Source organism: Anopheles bellator, chromosome 1 (genome assembly GCF_943735745.2).
Source record: "Anopheles bellator chromosome 1, idAnoBellAS_SP24_06.2, whole genome shotgun sequence".
NCBI classification, from domain to species: Eukaryota; Metazoa; Arthropoda; class Insecta; order Diptera; family Culicidae; genus Anopheles; species Anopheles bellator.
In genome coordinates this window covers 32816795-32836149 of record NC_071285.1, presented here as the reverse complement: position 1 = coordinate 32836149, position 19355 = coordinate 32816795, and the positions used below count along the sequence as shown (strand labels likewise).

General features: G+C 39.2%; 3 protein-coding genes across 6 annotated transcripts; 2 read left to right on the top strand and 1 right to left on the bottom strand.

Annotated features, from left to right (window-relative positions):
- The first annotated feature begins 365 nt into the window (after positions 1–365).
- LOC131216375 (small ribosomal subunit protein bS16m) lies at positions 366–1446 on the top strand. Its single transcript, XM_058210851.1, has 3 exons — positions 366–521; positions 618–777; positions 840–1446. The coding sequence occupies exons 1-3, from the start codon at positions 408–410 to the stop codon at positions 965–967; spliced, it is 402 nt and encodes a 133-aa protein (XP_058066834.1). The 5' UTR covers positions 366–407; the 3' UTR covers positions 968–1446.
- Positions 1447–3426: 1980 nt separating this feature from the next.
- LOC131209992 (receptor expression-enhancing protein 5-like) lies at positions 3427–9979 on the bottom strand. 4 transcript variants are annotated; one of them, XM_058203365.1, is made up of 5 exons: positions 9655–9979; positions 9090–9240; positions 4295–4527; positions 4105–4204; positions 3462–4010 (listed from the first exon to the last, which is right to left on the bottom strand). In XM_058203365.1, the coding sequence occupies exons 2-5, from the start codon at positions 9217–9219 to the stop codon at positions 3928–3930; spliced, it is 546 nt and encodes a 181-aa protein (XP_058059348.1). In that variant the 5' UTR covers positions 9220–9240; positions 9655–9979; the 3' UTR covers positions 3462–3927. The 4 variants fall into 4 exon arrangements, with proteins under 4 accessions (XP_058059423.1, XP_058059348.1, XP_058059271.1 ...); XM_058203288.1 differs by having other exon boundaries at positions 9659–9979; XM_058203210.1 differs by having other exon boundaries at positions 3464–4010; positions 9746–9978.
- Positions 9980–10646: 667 nt separating this feature from the next.
- LOC131216473 (RNA 3'-terminal phosphate cyclase) lies at positions 10647–13345 on the top strand. The gene is made up of 6 exons (XM_058210973.1): positions 10647–10829; positions 10891–11135; positions 12329–12653; positions 12718–12842; positions 12910–13168; positions 13228–13345. Exons 1-6 carry the CDS (start codon positions 10779–10781, stop codon positions 13309–13311), a joined length of 1089 nt encoding a protein of 362 aa, XP_058066956.1. The 5' UTR covers positions 10647–10778; the 3' UTR covers positions 13312–13345.
- The last annotated feature ends 6010 nt before the right edge of the window (positions 13346–19355 follow it).

Sequence of the window (19355 nt, the reverse complement as noted above, 5' to 3'; positions counted from 1 at the left end):
CACTTTAGTTAGAAATCTCGCGTGTCGCTCGCAGATTGATTTGACAACTAGTTGCCAGGCGAAAAAGCCTCAAGCTCAGTGGGGCTTTTCAGCGGTTCAGCCTCTGCAAAATGATTTAAAAGGAACAATGTACATACCATGTTATTTATGTATGTATGTGTAATATAAATTTATCTGATTTACCAAACTTATCATCCACCAAACTTATCCAATAATCGTCTAAATATGATGCATTCAAATCATTCAACATGATTTTGTCATCCACGCGACACCAATGATGACACCAATGATCTTTCGCCTGATACTGATCCCGTGTGTTATTTTTTTGGTTAGCTCGTATCGGATGACAACATTTGCGACAAAAGTTTGTTGAAACTGTGCCAGGAAAAGGTGCGAGCCGTTTTGCAATGTCTCTTGTATCTGCTAGTACCGGTCGATTTTGGGCACGTTCGGCTAAAATAATCCGATTCGTTCGGCAGGGATGCACTAATCGTCCATTCTTTCATATCGTAGTAATGGAGGTAAATGTTGTTAAAGACACCTTGCCCCGTTTTTTTATCCTACACCAAATCTAATGTCAAAAGATAAATCGTTATTTACTCATTTGGATACTACAGCGCCGAAAAGATCAGTATCAACCAGTGATCGAGCAAGTAGGAACTTACGATCCAATTCCGAATGAACATAACGAACAACTGGTATCCTTCAATTACGAGCGCATCCGACATTGGATAGGTAGTGGCGCCCACATTTCACACCCCGTGGCCGAGCTGTTAGGTAAGATGACACTTCTATTTTAGAGATCTTATGGACATTATTTTAAGCATATTTTACTCTAGGTATCGCTGGTTTGTTGCCTATTCATCCACGTACTTATATGACCGCATGGCGCAACCGGCAGCTAGTTGAGAAACTTGCCCAAGTACAGGCGACGAATCAGACACTGGAACATTCTAACTCTAGTTAATAAAAAACAATAATAGAACAGCAATGAAATATTGTCATTGTTAGTTTAGTATTTAAAATAAAAACGCAATCAAACTATAGAAACTTATGTTCGAGAAGAAATGTGTTATTTGGTCCGTGTAACAGTGTAACAGTGTTTGTAACAGTAGTCGGTAAGAATAGGAGAAACTCCGTTCCTCTCCCATCTTGCTTTTGTTGGATATTTATTGTTGGATTTATTGTTGAAATCTTTTTTCACGAAAACGAAAGCCAGTATTTCCTTATGATCCTACCCCCTTCGCCGGCAGACCATTTCAGTACTCCGGTGCATACCAAAAAAATCTGTATACTTTGCTATCCCTCTCCCCTTATTTTTTGTATGGCGAAGCCTGCCAGCGTCAACTTTACATAAAAAATCTATATATATGTTAGGTCTGCAAATTAATTAGCTCGGTTTTTATTCGATATTTGTAACCTACTTACATCAATAAAACGTATGACTACTTTAATGAAAGTATTGTCCGTCGTTAGCTACTATTTTCTTTTATCTTTCGGGTAATTACTCGATTCCGTATCGATAGGACTTGTTATCTTTTTTACCGATTCACTCAGAGACCCTTTTTTCAATACTTTCATAAGAAGTTCACCGCAGCACAGCCAAATCTTCATCAACAACTTTTTGCGACCTGAATACGCTGTTGGTCTTGCAAGCCAAAATTACCATTTTTTTTTACGATGGAAACCACATCCTACACGTTGTTCTCTCAGCAAGAACTTATTCACCATAAACATCCATAAAATTATGATCACTTTCAGTAACACTTTTCGTCATATTAAAGTAATCCCCGCAAAAACAGTAGCTATCAAACACATATTTCATAAAAAAATTGTAACATTTAGTGACTAATGCCATCCATTGTAAAACTGAACTAATTAATTTGCACACCTCATATAAAAATGAATGTTTGCCGTCCGTCTGTACTGGAATTGCTCCTATTGAGCCAATCCTGTTGAAATTTTGCACAACGTTGTTTTGTGAGATAATACGAATAGGAAGTTTGACCCTCCCACACCTCCGGGGAGGAAGCCAAATTCTGCATGCGGGAGTTTGGGGAAGGGGAAATGTTCTGGTGAATCTTTGAAACCCCTCCCCTCTTTACATCGGCGAAATCTGGGTTAATGTCAGCAAAGCTCAGATTATTTTCAAGCAATTTGAGCCGAACTCAGGTGGTGCGAGTTTTGACATGTATCGAACGGGAAGCGGGAAGGGAAGTCGATCGGAAACATCATCAGGAAGTCCGATGCTCAGAAACGCCGGATAATCGAGAAATGAGGATGAAATGAGGCGTGGCGAAGAGCACCGGGAGTTGCTTTATAATTATTTCAGATGCTCCGCACATCGATTGCTCAGACCGTATGTAAGCGCGGTGCGGCGGTGATAGTACGCAACATATCCCAATCCGCATAGACCAAGATCTGGCTGAACCTCTAGTAAATGGTCCGGGAAGTCTCCAATCCAGAGTCCCTAAGGGGCCGTTCTTATCGGATCCTGGAGAGTTGAGAGATAGGAAGATAAGGAAAAAACAGCTTGATCTACTGGGTTGCTCATTCGATCCTCAGTAACTTTTGTATCTTATATTGGTACACTCTTCATATGAACGTATGTGAAGTTTCATTTCAATCGGTCACTTAATTTTGGTTACAAGCTATTTATTATCGACGTGTCACAGTATTTTTACCAATGGAAAAAACAAGTAGTAGCCTTCAAGACGATCCATGTCAAAAACGTCAAAAACAGACACAACGCGTGAAGTCGTAAAAAAATTCCGGATATCGTATTGAAAACTCGTCGAATCACTCAAAGAGATTTAGTATAAGGCCTAGCCATCTCATTGAGCAGTATATATCCAACCAATATTTTGACTGTAGTTTTGGGTTCATGAAAGCTGTTTGCAAAATGGGTGCCGCATTCCCTAAAACCGCATTAGAATGCATCTTTCTTGACAACATTTATAGCGTTTTCGGCAGAATAAAGTGGATTTTGTGCATCGAATCATCATTATGGATGAAACTGGGGTTTATCACCATGATCCTGAATCAAACCAAGAGGCTGAGGAGTGGTGTTAACTTTTTTCATCGGTTCCGAAACGAGTTCATACAGAAATTCCCTTAAAAGATGTTAGCATCAGTTTTGTGAGATGCGAATGAAATGTTATTAGCGGATTACTTGCAAACTGGTAAAACAATACATTTTGATTATTGTTATAACATTCATTCTGAAAATGAAAATTCGTGAAAAAAGACCCAGTTTAAAGAAGAAAAACATCCTCATTCATCAGGGCAATGCACCCTGTCACAAGAGATGTCCAGGAAAGCCATACTGAATAATAAAGCGTATTTCAATCCATAAAAATGTGTTTTCCTTATCGAGACTCCGAAGTTAATGAGCAACCTAGCTTAATCCAGGCTTACTGTTCTATGAATCAAGACAACGCTTAATCTATAAACTAACTTGATTTATAATACACAGTTAGGCTTGTACGAAACACCAAGAGTAGTCTTTATTCGAGATGCCCGCGAGTGACCCGAGGGAAAAGCCAGCGCTATAAAAAAATCATTATTCAACCAATAAGGAAGCCCAGAATCATAGTTTTTGATACATTTACTTTTTGGCAATCAGAGCTTTTGGCACATTTTGGCGATAACAAATGGTTTAATATACTGCATATAAAACCTGTTATTCTTCTTTTTGCTCAATATTCGCGCACGGTAGTTGCTTGAGTAACAGTGTTCACGTCTCTATAAGATTTATTTTTTGCTAAACTGAGACATCCTCTCGGTTGGTCATTCGTAAATTTCGAATATTTGTTGACCGTTAGTTCTTTCTTGACAGACAAAGAACGCAAGAACAAAAAACGCAATTGTTATTTCATGCTTGATGTATGACGATTCTGCATTTGTGTGCGTGTTGCAACAATTCAATTAAGTTGATTTAACTTTCGAGATCACTTCACCAGCCGTCTGTTTCAGCTTGTCCGTAGTTTCAGTGATGAAGTCGTCAGCAACTATTATAATTAAAAAAATATTAATTCAAAACCAAGTTTTTACGTGAGAAAACGAGTCAATAAACCATTTTAAAAATATTATTTTAATTCTTACCTTTTTCGTATTTCTTAAAATAAGGTTGAATCACCTTATTATACATTATTGTTGATCCATTATTTTCAATTGGGATCATACACCAGATGTGAAAGATGCACTGTAGATTAAAAAGCCGAATTCCAATTAGAAAACATTTCGAATTAGGTGGAACAAATGGATTTCTATTGCTATTATGTGTTGCATGTACCTTCAACAGCCAGTAGAAAGGGATGATCTGAACTAGAAAGAACGAGAAATGCTCACATACAGACAGCACGCCGAATGTCACCCAATATGTTAGCCATTTGGTATCATCCTCCTTCGTGCGTGTTTCGATCGCTTTCATGGATATGTACGCCGGGTAGGCGACACCGATCACGTTGCACAGAATCTGAGCGCCATAGCCAAATGCCAAATACAAAACAACGACTGCGACACCACCTGCAAATCGTAAAATATTTTTCAATGATAGCAAAAATTTTTAACGCGTACATTTATGCCTTATATGTTGATAAACTCGCACTAAGGAATAAAAATATTGGAATAGTATGGCACGAGCAAAAAAGATGTCCTTTTCTTATTTTCCCACAATCGTTAGAAAACGCTACAATTTGATCGTAAGTATTTAAGATTTTAATATATTTGAAATATTAAATGTATATGTATATGTATTTTATATGTTCCGCATTGTATGCAACGTGTTGCACATTAAATTTTTTTAAATTATATTATTTACCAAAATACAACAGAAGCTATACACTTTACAAGAACTTTTTTTATTAGGTTATGCTCCGGCGGTCATTTCAGCCTGCTGCTGAGTATTTCATTACATGATCACAGATCATCAGTTCTGAGGGAAGTTTTCTGATTTTATATCCATTCAGAGTAAAAAACATATGTAAGAAAACTTGATCGCACCTAATTAGATGACGCATCTCTGTTCAAGTGTATCTGTGCATTCATTGGATTGGAACGGAATCTGATCTGGATAGTCATCAGCACCATGTTGCAATAAAAAAGGGTTCTGCCGACGGAACTAACCTTGTTTCTCTCAATGCCAAGATTTTGGTGCAATGCACATGCAATTTACTATATAAAATGTGCATCTACGACGATTTAGTTTCATCGACGACCAATGTAGTACAATGTTGAAGTTGGGTAACACTCAGTTTTAAGCTGCGTAACGACGATGTTAACTAATAAGCGTTGTGTTTTACTACAGTTTAGAAATAAGCGAAAACTCATTTATAAATAGTTTATCCTAGGGAGCTGTGTTCAGCCACATGGCAAAGCAATCGACGCCCCGGTTTCAAATCAGCCTCAATATGCTCCCTGGTTTGAAATTCTTTACAATGCAGCCGTGACAATGAATATTACTTTACATTCCGTTCATACCTTTAAAAACTTTTGGCCCAAGTCTCGTACTAAAATATACAACATAAACTTAATTCTTTTTTAAACCATTTTTAAACAAACATTACCTAGCACAATGCAGCTCGAGTGGCCTTTTTGCTGGCCTTTATCAGATTCCATTTTTGCAACAATTATGTTCACTATAAAAAAAGATCCACTTAACTGACAACTTTGTTACTTTGGCAGTCTAGTCCCACATCCAAATTTATTTCAGTTAGTTCAACTGTCACGATAAATTTCTATTTCGCTTAAGTTCTAAGTCGGAACTGTAGTAAAGAATAATAAAGAAAAATACACTTTTCGCAGCAATGGGTACTAGGGTAACGCGTTTTAAACGCTAGTCTCTCCTTTGCTAATGATCTGCTCAAGATCTTGCTGCTTATGATGCCACCGAGAACCACCCTAAAGCCACCACCTGCCACCCTAAAGTATTTGTCATATCTCACACACGCAGTAAATTCAACATTGTCTGTATTGTACTCGACCATTAAAGAATTGAGGTTTTCATTCGCACAACCTCTTCACCTACCTACCATTGTAGAAAACGTATACTCTCTTGTAGAAAAACCGTATCAAACACGTTCACCAATACGAACAACAATCTTTGTTGTATGTTATCTTTGTGGTCATTAAAACGTATCCGAATAACAAAACAACCTACGAACAACAAAGCACTAACGAATATACAGCTGTTTAATATTCATCCGTCCATAGGGCAAAATTTCATCCATTTCAGATTTGGGTTGGGTTGGGATTTCCGGTTGCGGAAAAAGATATCCAATTATATTCTTGGTAGATGATTGTAGTGATCGATATCTCGTACAATATCGATCACACAGTTTCAAAATGCTTTTACTACTTTTTATTGTTCCATTCGTTTGTAAATTACAGCGTGTTCAACAATAGAAGTTAGTCAACAAAGAGAAAATTCGGTACATTTTACAGTTTTTCTTCGATGAAGGCGAAAACGCTGTAAATGTGTATGGTGTTTGTGGTGTCGATACTGCAACAGCCAGTTACGTGCAATTTTGGTTTCGTCAACCCTGCACAGTTATTTTTTTTGTGTTAAAGAAGCACATCGCACAGGCGACACGTCATAGAAAATGTCGATAAACCACAGGAATAATCGAAATTGATCGGTTTGTTGAAATTCGAAGTATCGCCGAAGCAAGTACTCATAGCATCGGCCAGGAGCTAAAGATCAACCATCAAACAGTTTCAAGCCATTTGCGAAAATCTTTGCATCTGCTAAGTTTCGGCCAAACGGAATCAAATCGACCCATTTATTAAACTTATCGGTACTAAGTACTGAGGATGAGAAGTGGGATACATACGACAATATTTTGCGAAAACGATCATGGCCATAGCTTGATGAAGTAGCTTAAAAGTTGTCACACAATGATTAATGGGTGGGAAAAATCTACTGGGTATATGATAAAACTTGAAAGAAATAATTGTTGGGCCCGGTCGTCCGGCGGCCCCACTGTCACGCCGATATCGAGAATGGAAAGCACGGCCGGCTGCGTGACAACCATTCCCGGGATTCAAATCCCAGGAAAATAACCATAGGGTCCGAAAAAATGACTGTCACATACAAAATATATTATAACATTTTCTTTAACAACAATATATAATACAAAGATAAAATAAAATAGTTTGGTTCTTTGTGACCAGACGACCTTTTCCTTAATATGACCAACACATGAGTTGCACGTTGCATAAATGAATCGCGTGCTTCAACGTGTCCGTGTCTAGTGTTTAGTTTTGAGTAATGACTCTGATCCTGAATGTTCAACATGCATAACATAGAAAAATGAATTAGCTTTTTGGTGAACATTTTGTTTTGACAGACCGGACAACCTTGTCTTGTTAAAAAGTCCATGGGGTTACGTGTCTACGGTTTCTAAGCGGTTTCTAAGAATTGGAACAAGGCTTGACGTTAGGCTAAGAAATAACGAATCCATTCGTTATTTATTCCTCTAGGCATCGATCAATATTCAATGCTGCCCAAGACTACTTCGAAGAAATATGACTTCTGGTTTTCATTCTAGGTAGTTTTAGATAGTTTCTCGATTCCGTGTCCACAGAACTTCTGATCTTTTAAGCGATTCACTCAGAGACCCATTTTTTATACTTTCATAAGAAGTGAACCACTGCGCTGCCAAATCGTTACTCAAGTATCGGAACAAATACTAGTCCGAAAGAGCAACATCTGGTGAATAGGTTAACAATCGCCATCCAACGTTTTCGAGATAGATTTTGACCGGTTTTGCGATGTGGGGTCGAGCATTGTCATTTTGAAAAATCACCTTATCATGTCTTTTGTCCCATTCTCGTCGTTTTATGGCCAAAGGTTTGCAACTGTTCAGGTTGCTCTTGGTCTTGCAAGAAAAAACGCAGTGCAAACCACATCCGACACGTTCTGTCAGTATGAGCAAGTTCACCATAAACTTCTGTTAAAATGTGATGATTTTCGGTAGCGTTTTTCTTCATATTGAAGTAATGAGCAAGACCTTCCCGCAAAAATACTCTACCAGGAACGAAACATGACATGTTCAAATGCATAAAAAAGGTGTTGTTTACACTTTGACAAAAAAACCTATACTGCGCTAGATGCGTAATGACAGTAGCTATCAAACACATATTTCAATTAAAAAAATTGAGTAATGCGATCCATTTAAAAAACGGATGAAATAATTCTCACACGTAATACAATTTAAATAAAATTAAGAAGAACAAAAATTATTATTGTAACAGCATTAAATGCATCATGAATGGACAGCATTCACAGTGATCCCCAAATTCGTTGATCTTTCTTTCAGCATGTCTTCATTCGTCAAAGCTAGTGTGTTTTATTTAAAAGTTTTATAGTGTTTTGTTTGGTTTGGTTTGGTTTGGATACGAAAGTTTGGTTCTCTTTTCCTTACAACAATGTAAATGTGTTGCAAAACAAGTAAATTAATTTCTTATACAGAAATATGAGTGCTATAGTTATTTGCTAAGAAAAGAAAGGTCTGAGAGTGAGATGAACATAAACAATAAGAGTAAGATTTGAAGAGATGATAAAATAAAAAGTTATTAGACGTAAAAAGTTGTAAGACTTTTATTTTATCAGGTCGCCGTCGCTTTTATCAGTTCTGAACCACGGAAGAGGTGCTATCAAACGCTTTCAACGTATTTGTTATCACGTTTAATGCGGTTCCGAACATAAAACACATCACTCACACACACAATCGCTTGATTGATTGTGCTTCAAATCAACGGAGGGAAAATGCTAATGGTGCAGTGCATTTATAGAAACAGACTACATATTATTGTGGGATTCACATAAAAGTCGACGAGGAGACAAATAGGTAAAAACTAAGAAAAAAAAAGTGAAAACCCCTGATCGCCGGTAAAGATTGCAGATAGCTCATTTCCTAAAAATATCCTTGCCTTATAACTACACTTTTGTGTTTCCTAGGCGTCTTCCAAGCTGTCGCCACGGCCCGTTTAGAGGTTTAGGTTAACGCATACTCATACAAACATACATAGATGTTAATAAATACAAAAACATGGTTTTACGCATACAAAACTGAAGCTGTACTCACCTAAAAATATATGCAGTCGCGATACGTTCGTTTTTTCTTCGACGAGCTTGAAAAATTTGGTCCATGGTTTCGATTCATCCTTCAGCGACGCCTCGATTGTTCCTCGAATTTCTTCCATTTTATTGGCCATAGCTATGTGCTCTTTTTATGACTAATTGGTAGAGTCACACGCACATCATGTATGTCGTTCAGCAGATATTGTTTGCATTTTCCGTAATATTATCCGACATTTTCCGGTGCATCGATGTTTCCCAATTTTGAGTTGACAAAGCCGGAAAGGATCCCGAAGCGTACCGATTGGATGGAAAAAGGAAAAAGAAACGCCGAAAGATAAAGGTAATGAAAAGCAAGGGTCAATTTCACAGCAGTATTCAACACTCGGACATTATATTTTTGTGTTAAAATTAATAGGAAAAAGTAAAACGCAGATCTTAAAAAAAAATCTGATAAGCGTCCACAGAAGTTCAAAGTGACAATCGTAAAACGTATTTGTCGTGTCATGGCACACAGAAAAGAAATGTCACTTATTATACGCAAGATCCAAAAACAATCAGAAGAAACATACGCACAACCACGGTTTTTGCAACAAAGCTCTCCATGTTGAACGCGTTACAAAATACTTAAACCCCGATAACAATAAAAAAAACCGTACGCACTTGCCGAAACAAACGTTGATCAGCTTCACAAAATCTTAGCAAAAATCGCGTTACACCTCTTCTACTTGCACTGACAGGAAAACTCGACTGCCCAGCGGCTCGGTCTTGCGGTCTCGGTCTCGACTGCCCAGCGGCAGTGGGGATGTGGAGATCAAAAGTGCAATAATATAGTGCAATGTTGAAATATAATATAATTAATGTATGAATAATATGAGCAAACTATCGACTTAAATCCCCTCTTCAAAATAAACAATTCTTTTCATTTTTCATTATTTTGTTTTTGGAAAATATATTGTTTCCTTTTCAAACTTCGGTTTTTTCGCCGCGTTCTTGGTCTCTGGTTTTCTACATGCGACTTTCTCCGATTTTTCTTTTTTGCGTACGATTTACGAACGGGAAAGAGACATCCGACGCTAGAGCGAGATAACCACATCGTTTCATTCTTTCGCATTCATTTTTATCATTTCTAGTACAAAGTCATTTTTAGTACAAAGAGCGAAAACAAAGATGACCACAAATTTTAAAATCGCCAGAGATGTAGTAAAGTCGAAAACATTTCATCTATCACACCTCAATCACCTTGGTCAATCTTTAATGCATCACTGATGAATTAGACGCCCAGATTTGTTCAATTTTTGTAATAGCATGGTGCATTATTTCAAAAACGCGTAGCAGCTTTTTTTATTGTTTGAAAGGTACAATTATTTTTCGTTTCATACCGTAAAATATTATGACCAATCAGAGCGCGGTATTCATCTCACACGGCAAAAAAATATGCCGGCAGAGTACCCTAGAATGGCAATTCTTTTTCGATTATGCTTTGTAAACCGAAGTATACACGATGAACTTTCGAATGCATGAACGCTCGGTCTCGGCTTGTTCATTTTATCTAGCAAAATGTTGTGATTTTTTTGCGTGCCAACACAGTTTCCTGACGAAATTTAAATTAAATTAAATTTAAATCAGTTTCGACCGATGATTACAGTGACCTCCAGTGGTCGATCCGTTTCTGACAGAAAAATAATAAAATGAAATGATGGATAGTAAGGAATTGATCGACATAGATGGAAGCGTTCTAGAAGGGGTGAGTGAAATGTAATGTGGAATTAAACTGCTAAACAACTATTGTTTTCTAATTTTAACAGGGCGGACAAATTTTACGAATGGCTTTATGTTATAGTGTACTTATGCAGACACCGGTGCGGATTCGTAATATCAGAAAAGGGCGTCAGAAAGGCGGTCTTGCGGCACAGCATCTAGCTGGAGTAGAGTTACTTCGTGACATGTGTCAAGGGAGAAGCGTTGGAGCGTTTTTGGGATCAACCGATATCGAGTTCTATCCCAATCGCGTTGTACAAGGACGATTTGTTGGGCACATACAAACAGCAGGGTAAGAAGCATTTGATAGTTAAAATAGTTTCCATCCAGCACATTGCCAAAACACATGTCAGGAGCAATCTACTATTTTGCTCATTAACTTCGGAGCCTCGATAAGAAAAACACATTTTTATGGATTGAAATACGCTTTATTAGTCAATATGGCTTTCCTGGACATCTCTTGTGACAGTGTGCATTGCCCTGATGAAAGAGGATGATTTTCTTCTTTAAACTGGGTCTTTCTTTAAGATTTTTAACTTTCAGTAGGTCTAGAATGTTATAACAATAATCAAAATTTATTGTTTTACCAGTTTGTAAGTAATCCGCTGACAAAATTTCATTCATACATATCCGGCTACAATCGCCGAGCGGTCTTTGTCTGCTTCAGGAAACCTTTCCACCGCTCGCGTTAGAGAGCCTTCGTCCACCACATCTGGAATTGGTCGTTGAGTAGTTTATCAAATTACTGGGCCCACCGCGAGAAGACCTCTGGCTGGTTACTGATCAGATTTCGTCCCCAGATCAGACGTAACGTCCCATTCCAACGCTTTCGAGCAAATCGAACCAAATTCGGCAGGCGGGAGTTTTGGGGAAGGGGAAATGTTCTGGTGATTGTTTAAAAGCCCTCCCCTCTTTACAAATGGGGTCTCCCATACAAAATCTGGGTTAATGTCAGCAAAGCTCAGATAATTTTCAAGCAATTTGAGCCAAACTCAGGTGGTGCGAGTTTTGACATGTATCCAACGGGAAGCCCATCGGATACGTCACCGGGAAACGGAGGAGTAACGTAAGGTGGGAAGGGAACTGAACGAATACGTCACCGGCAAGCCCGATCGTCTGTAAAGTAGGAGTACCGCGTAGTGAGAAAGGAAGCCGTATCGTATACGCCACCGAGAAGTCCTCTGAAACGCCTCCCAATCTAGAAATAAGGATGAAATGAGGCGCACCGAAGCGCGCCGTGGACAGCTAATATAACCAATAAAAAAATAAGGCTTGTAGCAAAGCTCCGGATTTAATGAGCAACCTAGTAATTCTTTTCCTAATAAATTTACACACAATAAATGTGTTTGTATGAAGGGTCGATGGGTCGATGTGATAACCATTCGTAAGCTGCAACCAAAACCGTGGTGGTTTCGGTTGTTAAGCTTGGAGGATAAGCTACTATTCTTTAATCGCGTCACCTTCTTTGTTCCTTACATTTTACAGAAGTATTTCACTTTTGTTGCAAGCGGCGTTACCTATCGCCATCTTCGGTTCAGGGCCCATTATGCTCGATTTGCGAGGTGGAACAAACGCGGAAATGGCTCCTCAAATTGACTTTTTAACAGAAATATTTCGCCCAAATATGGAACGCTTCGGCGCGACTTTCGATTTCGATCTTATACGACGAGGTTACTTCCCGAAAGGTGGGGGACATTGTAATGTTAGTATAAACCCTGTCCACTCGCTGAAACCTATTCAGCTGACCGATGTAGGCACGGTGAAATTCTGCTATGGATGGAGCTACGTAGCTGGTGCACTTCCGATAAAGGTACAAATAATACTTGTAAATACCTAATATTGGTGGAAAAAAATAATATTGTTTCATCTTCCAGATTGCTTACGACATGTCTAGCGGTGCTAAATCAGTTCTGAACAAAATTTGCCCGAATAAAGTTGACATTGAAGTTTACAAGGAAAGCATACGCATGGCACCTGAAGGAGATTGTTCCGGAATAATGTAAGTAATAATTATCCACCAATAAATAATCATTTTTTTTTTGATATATTGGCTATTGCGAATTTAGATTGGGCTGTGAAACCACTACTGGTGTTCTCCTTGGCGGCTCAGCTCTTGGCGGCAGAGGGAAACAAAGTAATCAATGCGGCAGTGCGGCAGCCCAAGAAATTGAAAGCGCCATACTTGCCGGAGCGTGTGTCGATCGATACGTGCAAGATATGATGATTATTTTAATGGCTCTGGCAGACGGTCGAAGTAGAATTCGAACGGAATTGCTGACTACACACACAAAAACGGCAGTCTACATAACGGAGCGGTTGACAAAGGTTTAAAAGCTGCTTAAGTTTGTAGAAATAGTTCTTATAATATTCATTTTTTGTTTCAGGTAAAATTCAACATCATAGAAGTGAATAGTCAAAACGTGATTATTGAGTGTGATGGTATTGGTATGCAAAATCAGAACATATAGGCAAATAAAGTTTCCAAATAAACTTTCACTTGACACACATCCATCTTTTGCAAAAGCGTGAAATTGTGAATGAGTATTCACAATTTAATCGTTTGTTGCCTATTGCTGCGCTGAATCTGCCTAAGCGATCACTGACTCACACTCACCCGAAAAACCCTGTAAAACTTCAATAACTCTAATCGACGAAACTGCGACTTGATTGGTTGCATCAGAAGGCCAGAACACTTTTTTTTGTTTTACTGGGGGGCTACATGAGGTGTTCCGTAATGATTTTGACATTAACGATTAATGCCAAACTGCTGCGGCGCTGTCAAAACGTTTACGGGTCGGCAGAAGCGTAAACCCGAGCGTAATTATTTTTTTCATACGCTTTTCTTACAAACAGAGGATAATTTATGTTCTTATTTCCTGGTATAGCAACAAAATCGGAAAAAACAGATAAAAAAATTCAGAAATCAATTAATTTCTCTTCTATTTCTATATTCTTGGACCAAAAACACGAACGTAAACACGTTTCACGTTTCGTTTTTATATTTTTGCTGGCACACGAAGCGTAAACGTTTTGACATTACAAATTAATTTTACGCTAGTTTTCACGCTTCGTGTAGCCCCCTAGTTAAGGAAGGAAGAATCTTCCAGCGGGAGACGAAACCTTTCGGTTTCTCGCTGTGTGAGAAGCTGAAGGCCCCAGCTGGTCCCCACTCGCTCCGGGTACCGCTAAACCATGCCGGGTTTCTACCGACTACAATTCCTCCCGGACAGCCCATCGCACGCCCCGGATCTCGGCTCTTGACCATTGCTACAGGTAGGAGCGGTGGCCAGAACACCTTGTTGACGTCTTGGTTGCTGGCAATGTCTCAGTTTGTGTGGTCGGCTAGTTTGCTGTATAAACTTCCTGTAGCGTTGTTTGAAAAGTTCATCCAAGAAAGCAAAATTTAAAGTTGATTAGTTCATCCGCTTACGAGATGACTAGGGACGATCTTGTACTCGGATAGACTAACGAATTGCTTACACATGTTTCGTTTTTGTCTCCTGGGGCGCTTTTTCGATGGCCGGGTCTTGCTCTGCGACACCGACACCGAGCTTACGCGCAGGCGTTCCCCAGGGGTCTGTCCTAGGGCCGGCGACTGAAGCTGCTAGTCGGGACATTGGTTTTCGGCTTCGCCGCTGATATCGTCCTAACGGTCAATTGAAATGGTGGAAGCGTGGATGAATGAACTAAGCTTGTCTGTCACTTGGCACAAAATCGAGGTGGTATTGGTCAGCAAAGTGAGGTCCGTCCAAGTCCCATTATGATCGACGACCTCGTGGTTCGTGTGATCGTGTTCGACCACGGTGTGATGATGGATGACAGGCTTAGCTTCAAGACTCACGATGAGCAGGCCTCCAGCAAGGCATTGAGGGCGCTTGACGCCGTTTCCGGCATGATGCGCAGAACTGGGGCAGCACCAAAAAACGGTTGCTTGCGAGTGTCGTCACCTTGGTACTGCGTTACGCGGGTCTTCCTGGATGGAAGCACTGTCGTCGAAGCGGGATCTGGGGACTCTCAATCGAGTCCACCGGTTCGCTGCGGTACTGGTCTCGGGCGCCTTTCGCACGGTATCCCTGTCGGCCGTAACCGTGCTTGCTGGAATGATTCCCGCGGGGATCCTAATTCAGGAAGCGTATCCTACGTGAGCCGATCACCGGGCATCCGTCGAGACAAGGCGACGGTCGATAGAGCGCTGGCAACAGGAATGGAAGAACGACGGGCACGGACGATGGCCGTACCACCTTATCGCAGACCTCAAATGCTGGCTGCACCATGGGGTACAACCCCTCCCCAGGGTTAGACCCAGTTCCCTCCCCAGGGTTAGACCCAGTTCCTGACTGGGTATGGGTACTTCCGGGAGTAGCTCCTAGCCCCCCTTTCGAAGTAGGATGGAGAACCAAGATCATGCATCGAAAAATATTCGGCCTTTTCTATTTTAAACTGACTTATGGGGCTACAACCGCCGAGCGATCTTTGCCTGCTTGCTTCCACCACTCGCGGTCGAGAGCCTTCGTTCATCGTCCGCCATTCTCATGGTATGACCAACCCACCGGAGCCTGGCGAGACCCACACGCTGCCCGACAATGAGGTCGTCGCACATTGCGTACAGCTCGCTGTTGTAGCGGCTCCTCCATTGTCCCTCTTCACATAACATGCCAAATATTAATCTGAGCATCTCGGACGCGGCTAAGAGGGTTTCGTCAGTTTTAGTCCATATCTCAGATGTGTATGTGAGTACTGGGATTATGAAGGTTCTGCAAAACCCCAACTTCGTCCATCGCTTCACGAGATGTGTGCGGAATAGTTTCATCACACTGTAGAATGATGTATTGGCTGTTAGCATCCTGACGCGAATCTCCTCAGTTATGTCATTGTTTGTGCTAACCTTTGACCCTAAATAGGTGAAGCTCGGGACGACTTCGATCTTTCGGCCATCCACCATCCACCTTCACCTAACTTGTGACGTTGGTCATGGTCATTCAAGTCTGGTAAGTTTTTGTCGTATTCCGAAACTAGTCATGGTATGATACAAATTTGCTCTGGCTATGCTATCATATGAAATCGTTGAAGAGATGATATGCCTGTACTCAATCATCTTTTCCAAGGTCTGCCGCATGGTGTAGATCCGATCAGTGGTACGTCCGGTTACACGATGCACAAATAAATTTTCTAGCATTTCAGATAAATGCCAAACTGTTTGCGCTTGTGTCAAAATGTGTATGTGTCGGCCGAGGCGTAAACCCGAGCGTAAACCCGGCCGTAAACACTGTTAGCAAACACTTTGTTTACAAACAGAGGATAATATAAGTTCTTATTTGATGGTATAGCAACAAAATCGAAAGAAACAGAAAAAAATATTCAGAAATCAATTTATTTCTTTTCTCATTCTGTTTCCTCGAACCAAAAACACGATTGTAAACACGTTTGACATTTCGTTTTTATATTTTTGCTGCCACACGAAGCGTACACGATTTGGCATTACAAAATTATTTTACGCTAGCTTTTACGCTGCGTGTGACCCCAGCTTCACAAAAACGCGAGAGCTGTAGTGTGAAAGAGAAGCTGAAAATTGCTCGCTGTCTCGCTCTTTGTCTGGAGTTACGCGTCTCAGCATGAAAAGAAGAGAGCCTATTTGCTTGGGGTAGGGAACGCTGCATTAGCGAGAAAAAGAAACCAACAATTGTTTGCGGTCTGTCTCGTCTCAGTATGAAGAAAAAACATTGTGCACATTCAATGTGACGCGGTCGGAATATAAAAAGTCCTTGGGTTCTAAGCTACCTCCACACCAATTTTCAGCCAAATCGGTTCAGTCGTTCTTGAGTTATAAACTTTCGAATTATTATGCGACTTTCTGTTATATATATAGACATAGATTTACGAGGTGTGTTCAAAGAGCATCACCACTATGTGATTTTAAAACAAATATTCAATATACAATTAAAACATCTATTCCATCAGTAATACCCATCAGATTGTATACACTTGCGCCTACATTTTTACAATCCTCGAAGCAATTAAAAAAATCATTTTTTGTAATCTTGTTCAGCTCCTTCGTGGATGACGTTATTATCCACTCAATCGTTGAGTGCCCTTTCATGTGACCCTTCAGTTTTCTGAACAAGAAAAAGCCACAGGGTACCAGGTCTGGGAAATACAGTGGTCATTAGTGTTTTTTTTTTGGTAAGTAATAGCGTAGAAACAACGATGTGTGAGCATGGGTGCAAAAGCCAATTTTTGTTTTCTCATAAATCCGGGCGTTTGTGGCGTCTAGCTTCGCGCAAATTGCGCATAACTAACAAGTAATATTCCTTTTTGTATCATGCGGCAAGAACTCTTGATGCACTACGCCCCTGCAATCGAAGAAAACTGTAAGCAAAATCTTCGCCCCGATCAAACTCGCCCCGCTTTTTAGGGCCTCGGCTGGTGCGGCAGCTTCCATTGGGATGATCGAGCTTTGGTTTCCACGTCATAATCATAAACCCATGTCCAGTTATGACCCTCTTGAGCAAATTTACGTCGTCGCGGACAGAGTCCAACAGCTCTTTAGCAATGTTAGTGCAATGCTGTTTTTGGTCGAATCTCTGCACCATTTCTTTCCTCCCAGTTTGCTATGAAATATGTAACTTCTTTTCGGGTTTAAATTGGTCATTATGTTATTATTTTACAATGTATATTGAAATTAATTTTCTCCTAAAATAATGCAACGTAATAGTATATACAAAAATGTACACTTCTTTTTTATGCTTCGACTTGAGTGATTTACGCTTCTGTTTAGTGTTCTAGCTATGAAGAACGTGAATGCTCGCAATGTGTGATCGTGATTGCGTTGTTATTAGCGGGCATTTTTACTATTTGAGTAATGCTCTTATTTATCCACTAACAAATGATTATACAGTTCTCATTTTGCTCAACAAGCAGCATTCTTTTGATCCTTTGTTTTGCTTAGTCGGTTTCAAGGATTACATTTTCTTTAACAATGTTCCTAGTATATGGAACATTACCTGATGCTGTGCCGGGGCGCACCGTTTCTCATAACATATTTTATGTACTTTTTTTAATATTTATAGATCAATCCTTTTTTCACATAAATGAAGAGTTGCTATTTTAGAATTTTTCTGGTCTCAATTTCTTTTAGAACTCCGTTTAAAATAGTAGCGTAAAAAGAGCGACATTTTTGTAGTTCTCCAAACACTCTTTAAGGGCGTATATCTTTGTTTGTTTAATCTAGGTATTTGTCAATGCTTAGTTCGGTTTATTTTGTAGTTGTTTTTTACGTTACCTTAAAACTTTTTAGTAAATTACAATAAAACAATAAAATATAATGTTAGTGATATTCAACATACTTTATCTAATTATTATTGTTAATATATCTTAACTATAAAAATAACGATATTAATGTAGCATTAGCAATAATAATTCATTGGTGTTGTTTGATGGATGAGAACATTTTGTATTCATGCTTGCATATTAGTTACGTAACGTTCACTCCGTCGATGCTCAAATAACCGAACAAACGTTTTTGTTTTCTTGATAGATCTTCAACTCAACACGTCAATGTTGAGGTGTCTGTCGTTAACAGATAACGTTTTGTTCGTTGTTAGGTATAGGTGTTACGTTTGGTTCTTTAGCAGAGTAGTGAAAAACAGATTATTTTTTATTCGTTGTGCTTGCCATCAGTAAAATGCAACGGCAACTCACTTCAGTGCGCGTTTGGTATTGATTTTCGATTCTTTATTAAATTCAATTCATTCCTATCCTAACAAACCATTCATACAGTTCTGCAATCTGTTATTTATTATGTAATCATTCTTCCTTAACCCGCGTTCATCCGTTTAATACATTTGTTTTATCTTGGTGATTTTCAATCATCATTTTCCAGTAGTTGACAATTTTTCTATATCGTTTCGTATTTAAGTTTGCTTTGTCTCATTAACTGTTTTGATTCATTTTATTTTTTATAACAATGATTCCAGTTTACCTTTACGTTTAAAAATATTGTTGTTTTGCTTCAGGAATTCCAAACTGGTTTTCCAATTTGTTAATTTTATCTACATACTGCACTTTTATGAATCTCTCGGGCTCGTGCTTACTCGTACGTATGCTTTTTCCCAGAGTATTTTGTGAATGGTTTCCTCAGTTTTGCTAAGCGTTGTTGTTTAAAACCGTAGACTTTATAGTCTATGTCAGATTTTGTTGAGTGACTGTCGTAATGTTCGTGAGTTAACTTTTTGATAAGAATTGCAATTTGATCGATTTTGCGACAATGCTTTTTTTCAAACATTTTTCCGATGTTATTGTTAATAAATGATTTTGAACGCCTCATTATACTTAATAGGAAAAAATATTTCAGCGTATGTTTCTCGACAGTTTACCTTGCACACTATGGTAGTATTAAAGAATGCGATTTGCCTTTCAAAGTAAGCTGTGAAAACATTTCTCTGCCAGTTACTTCCTTCACTTTGTTTTCACTCTTTATTTATTTTATATATATATTTATATATATATATATATA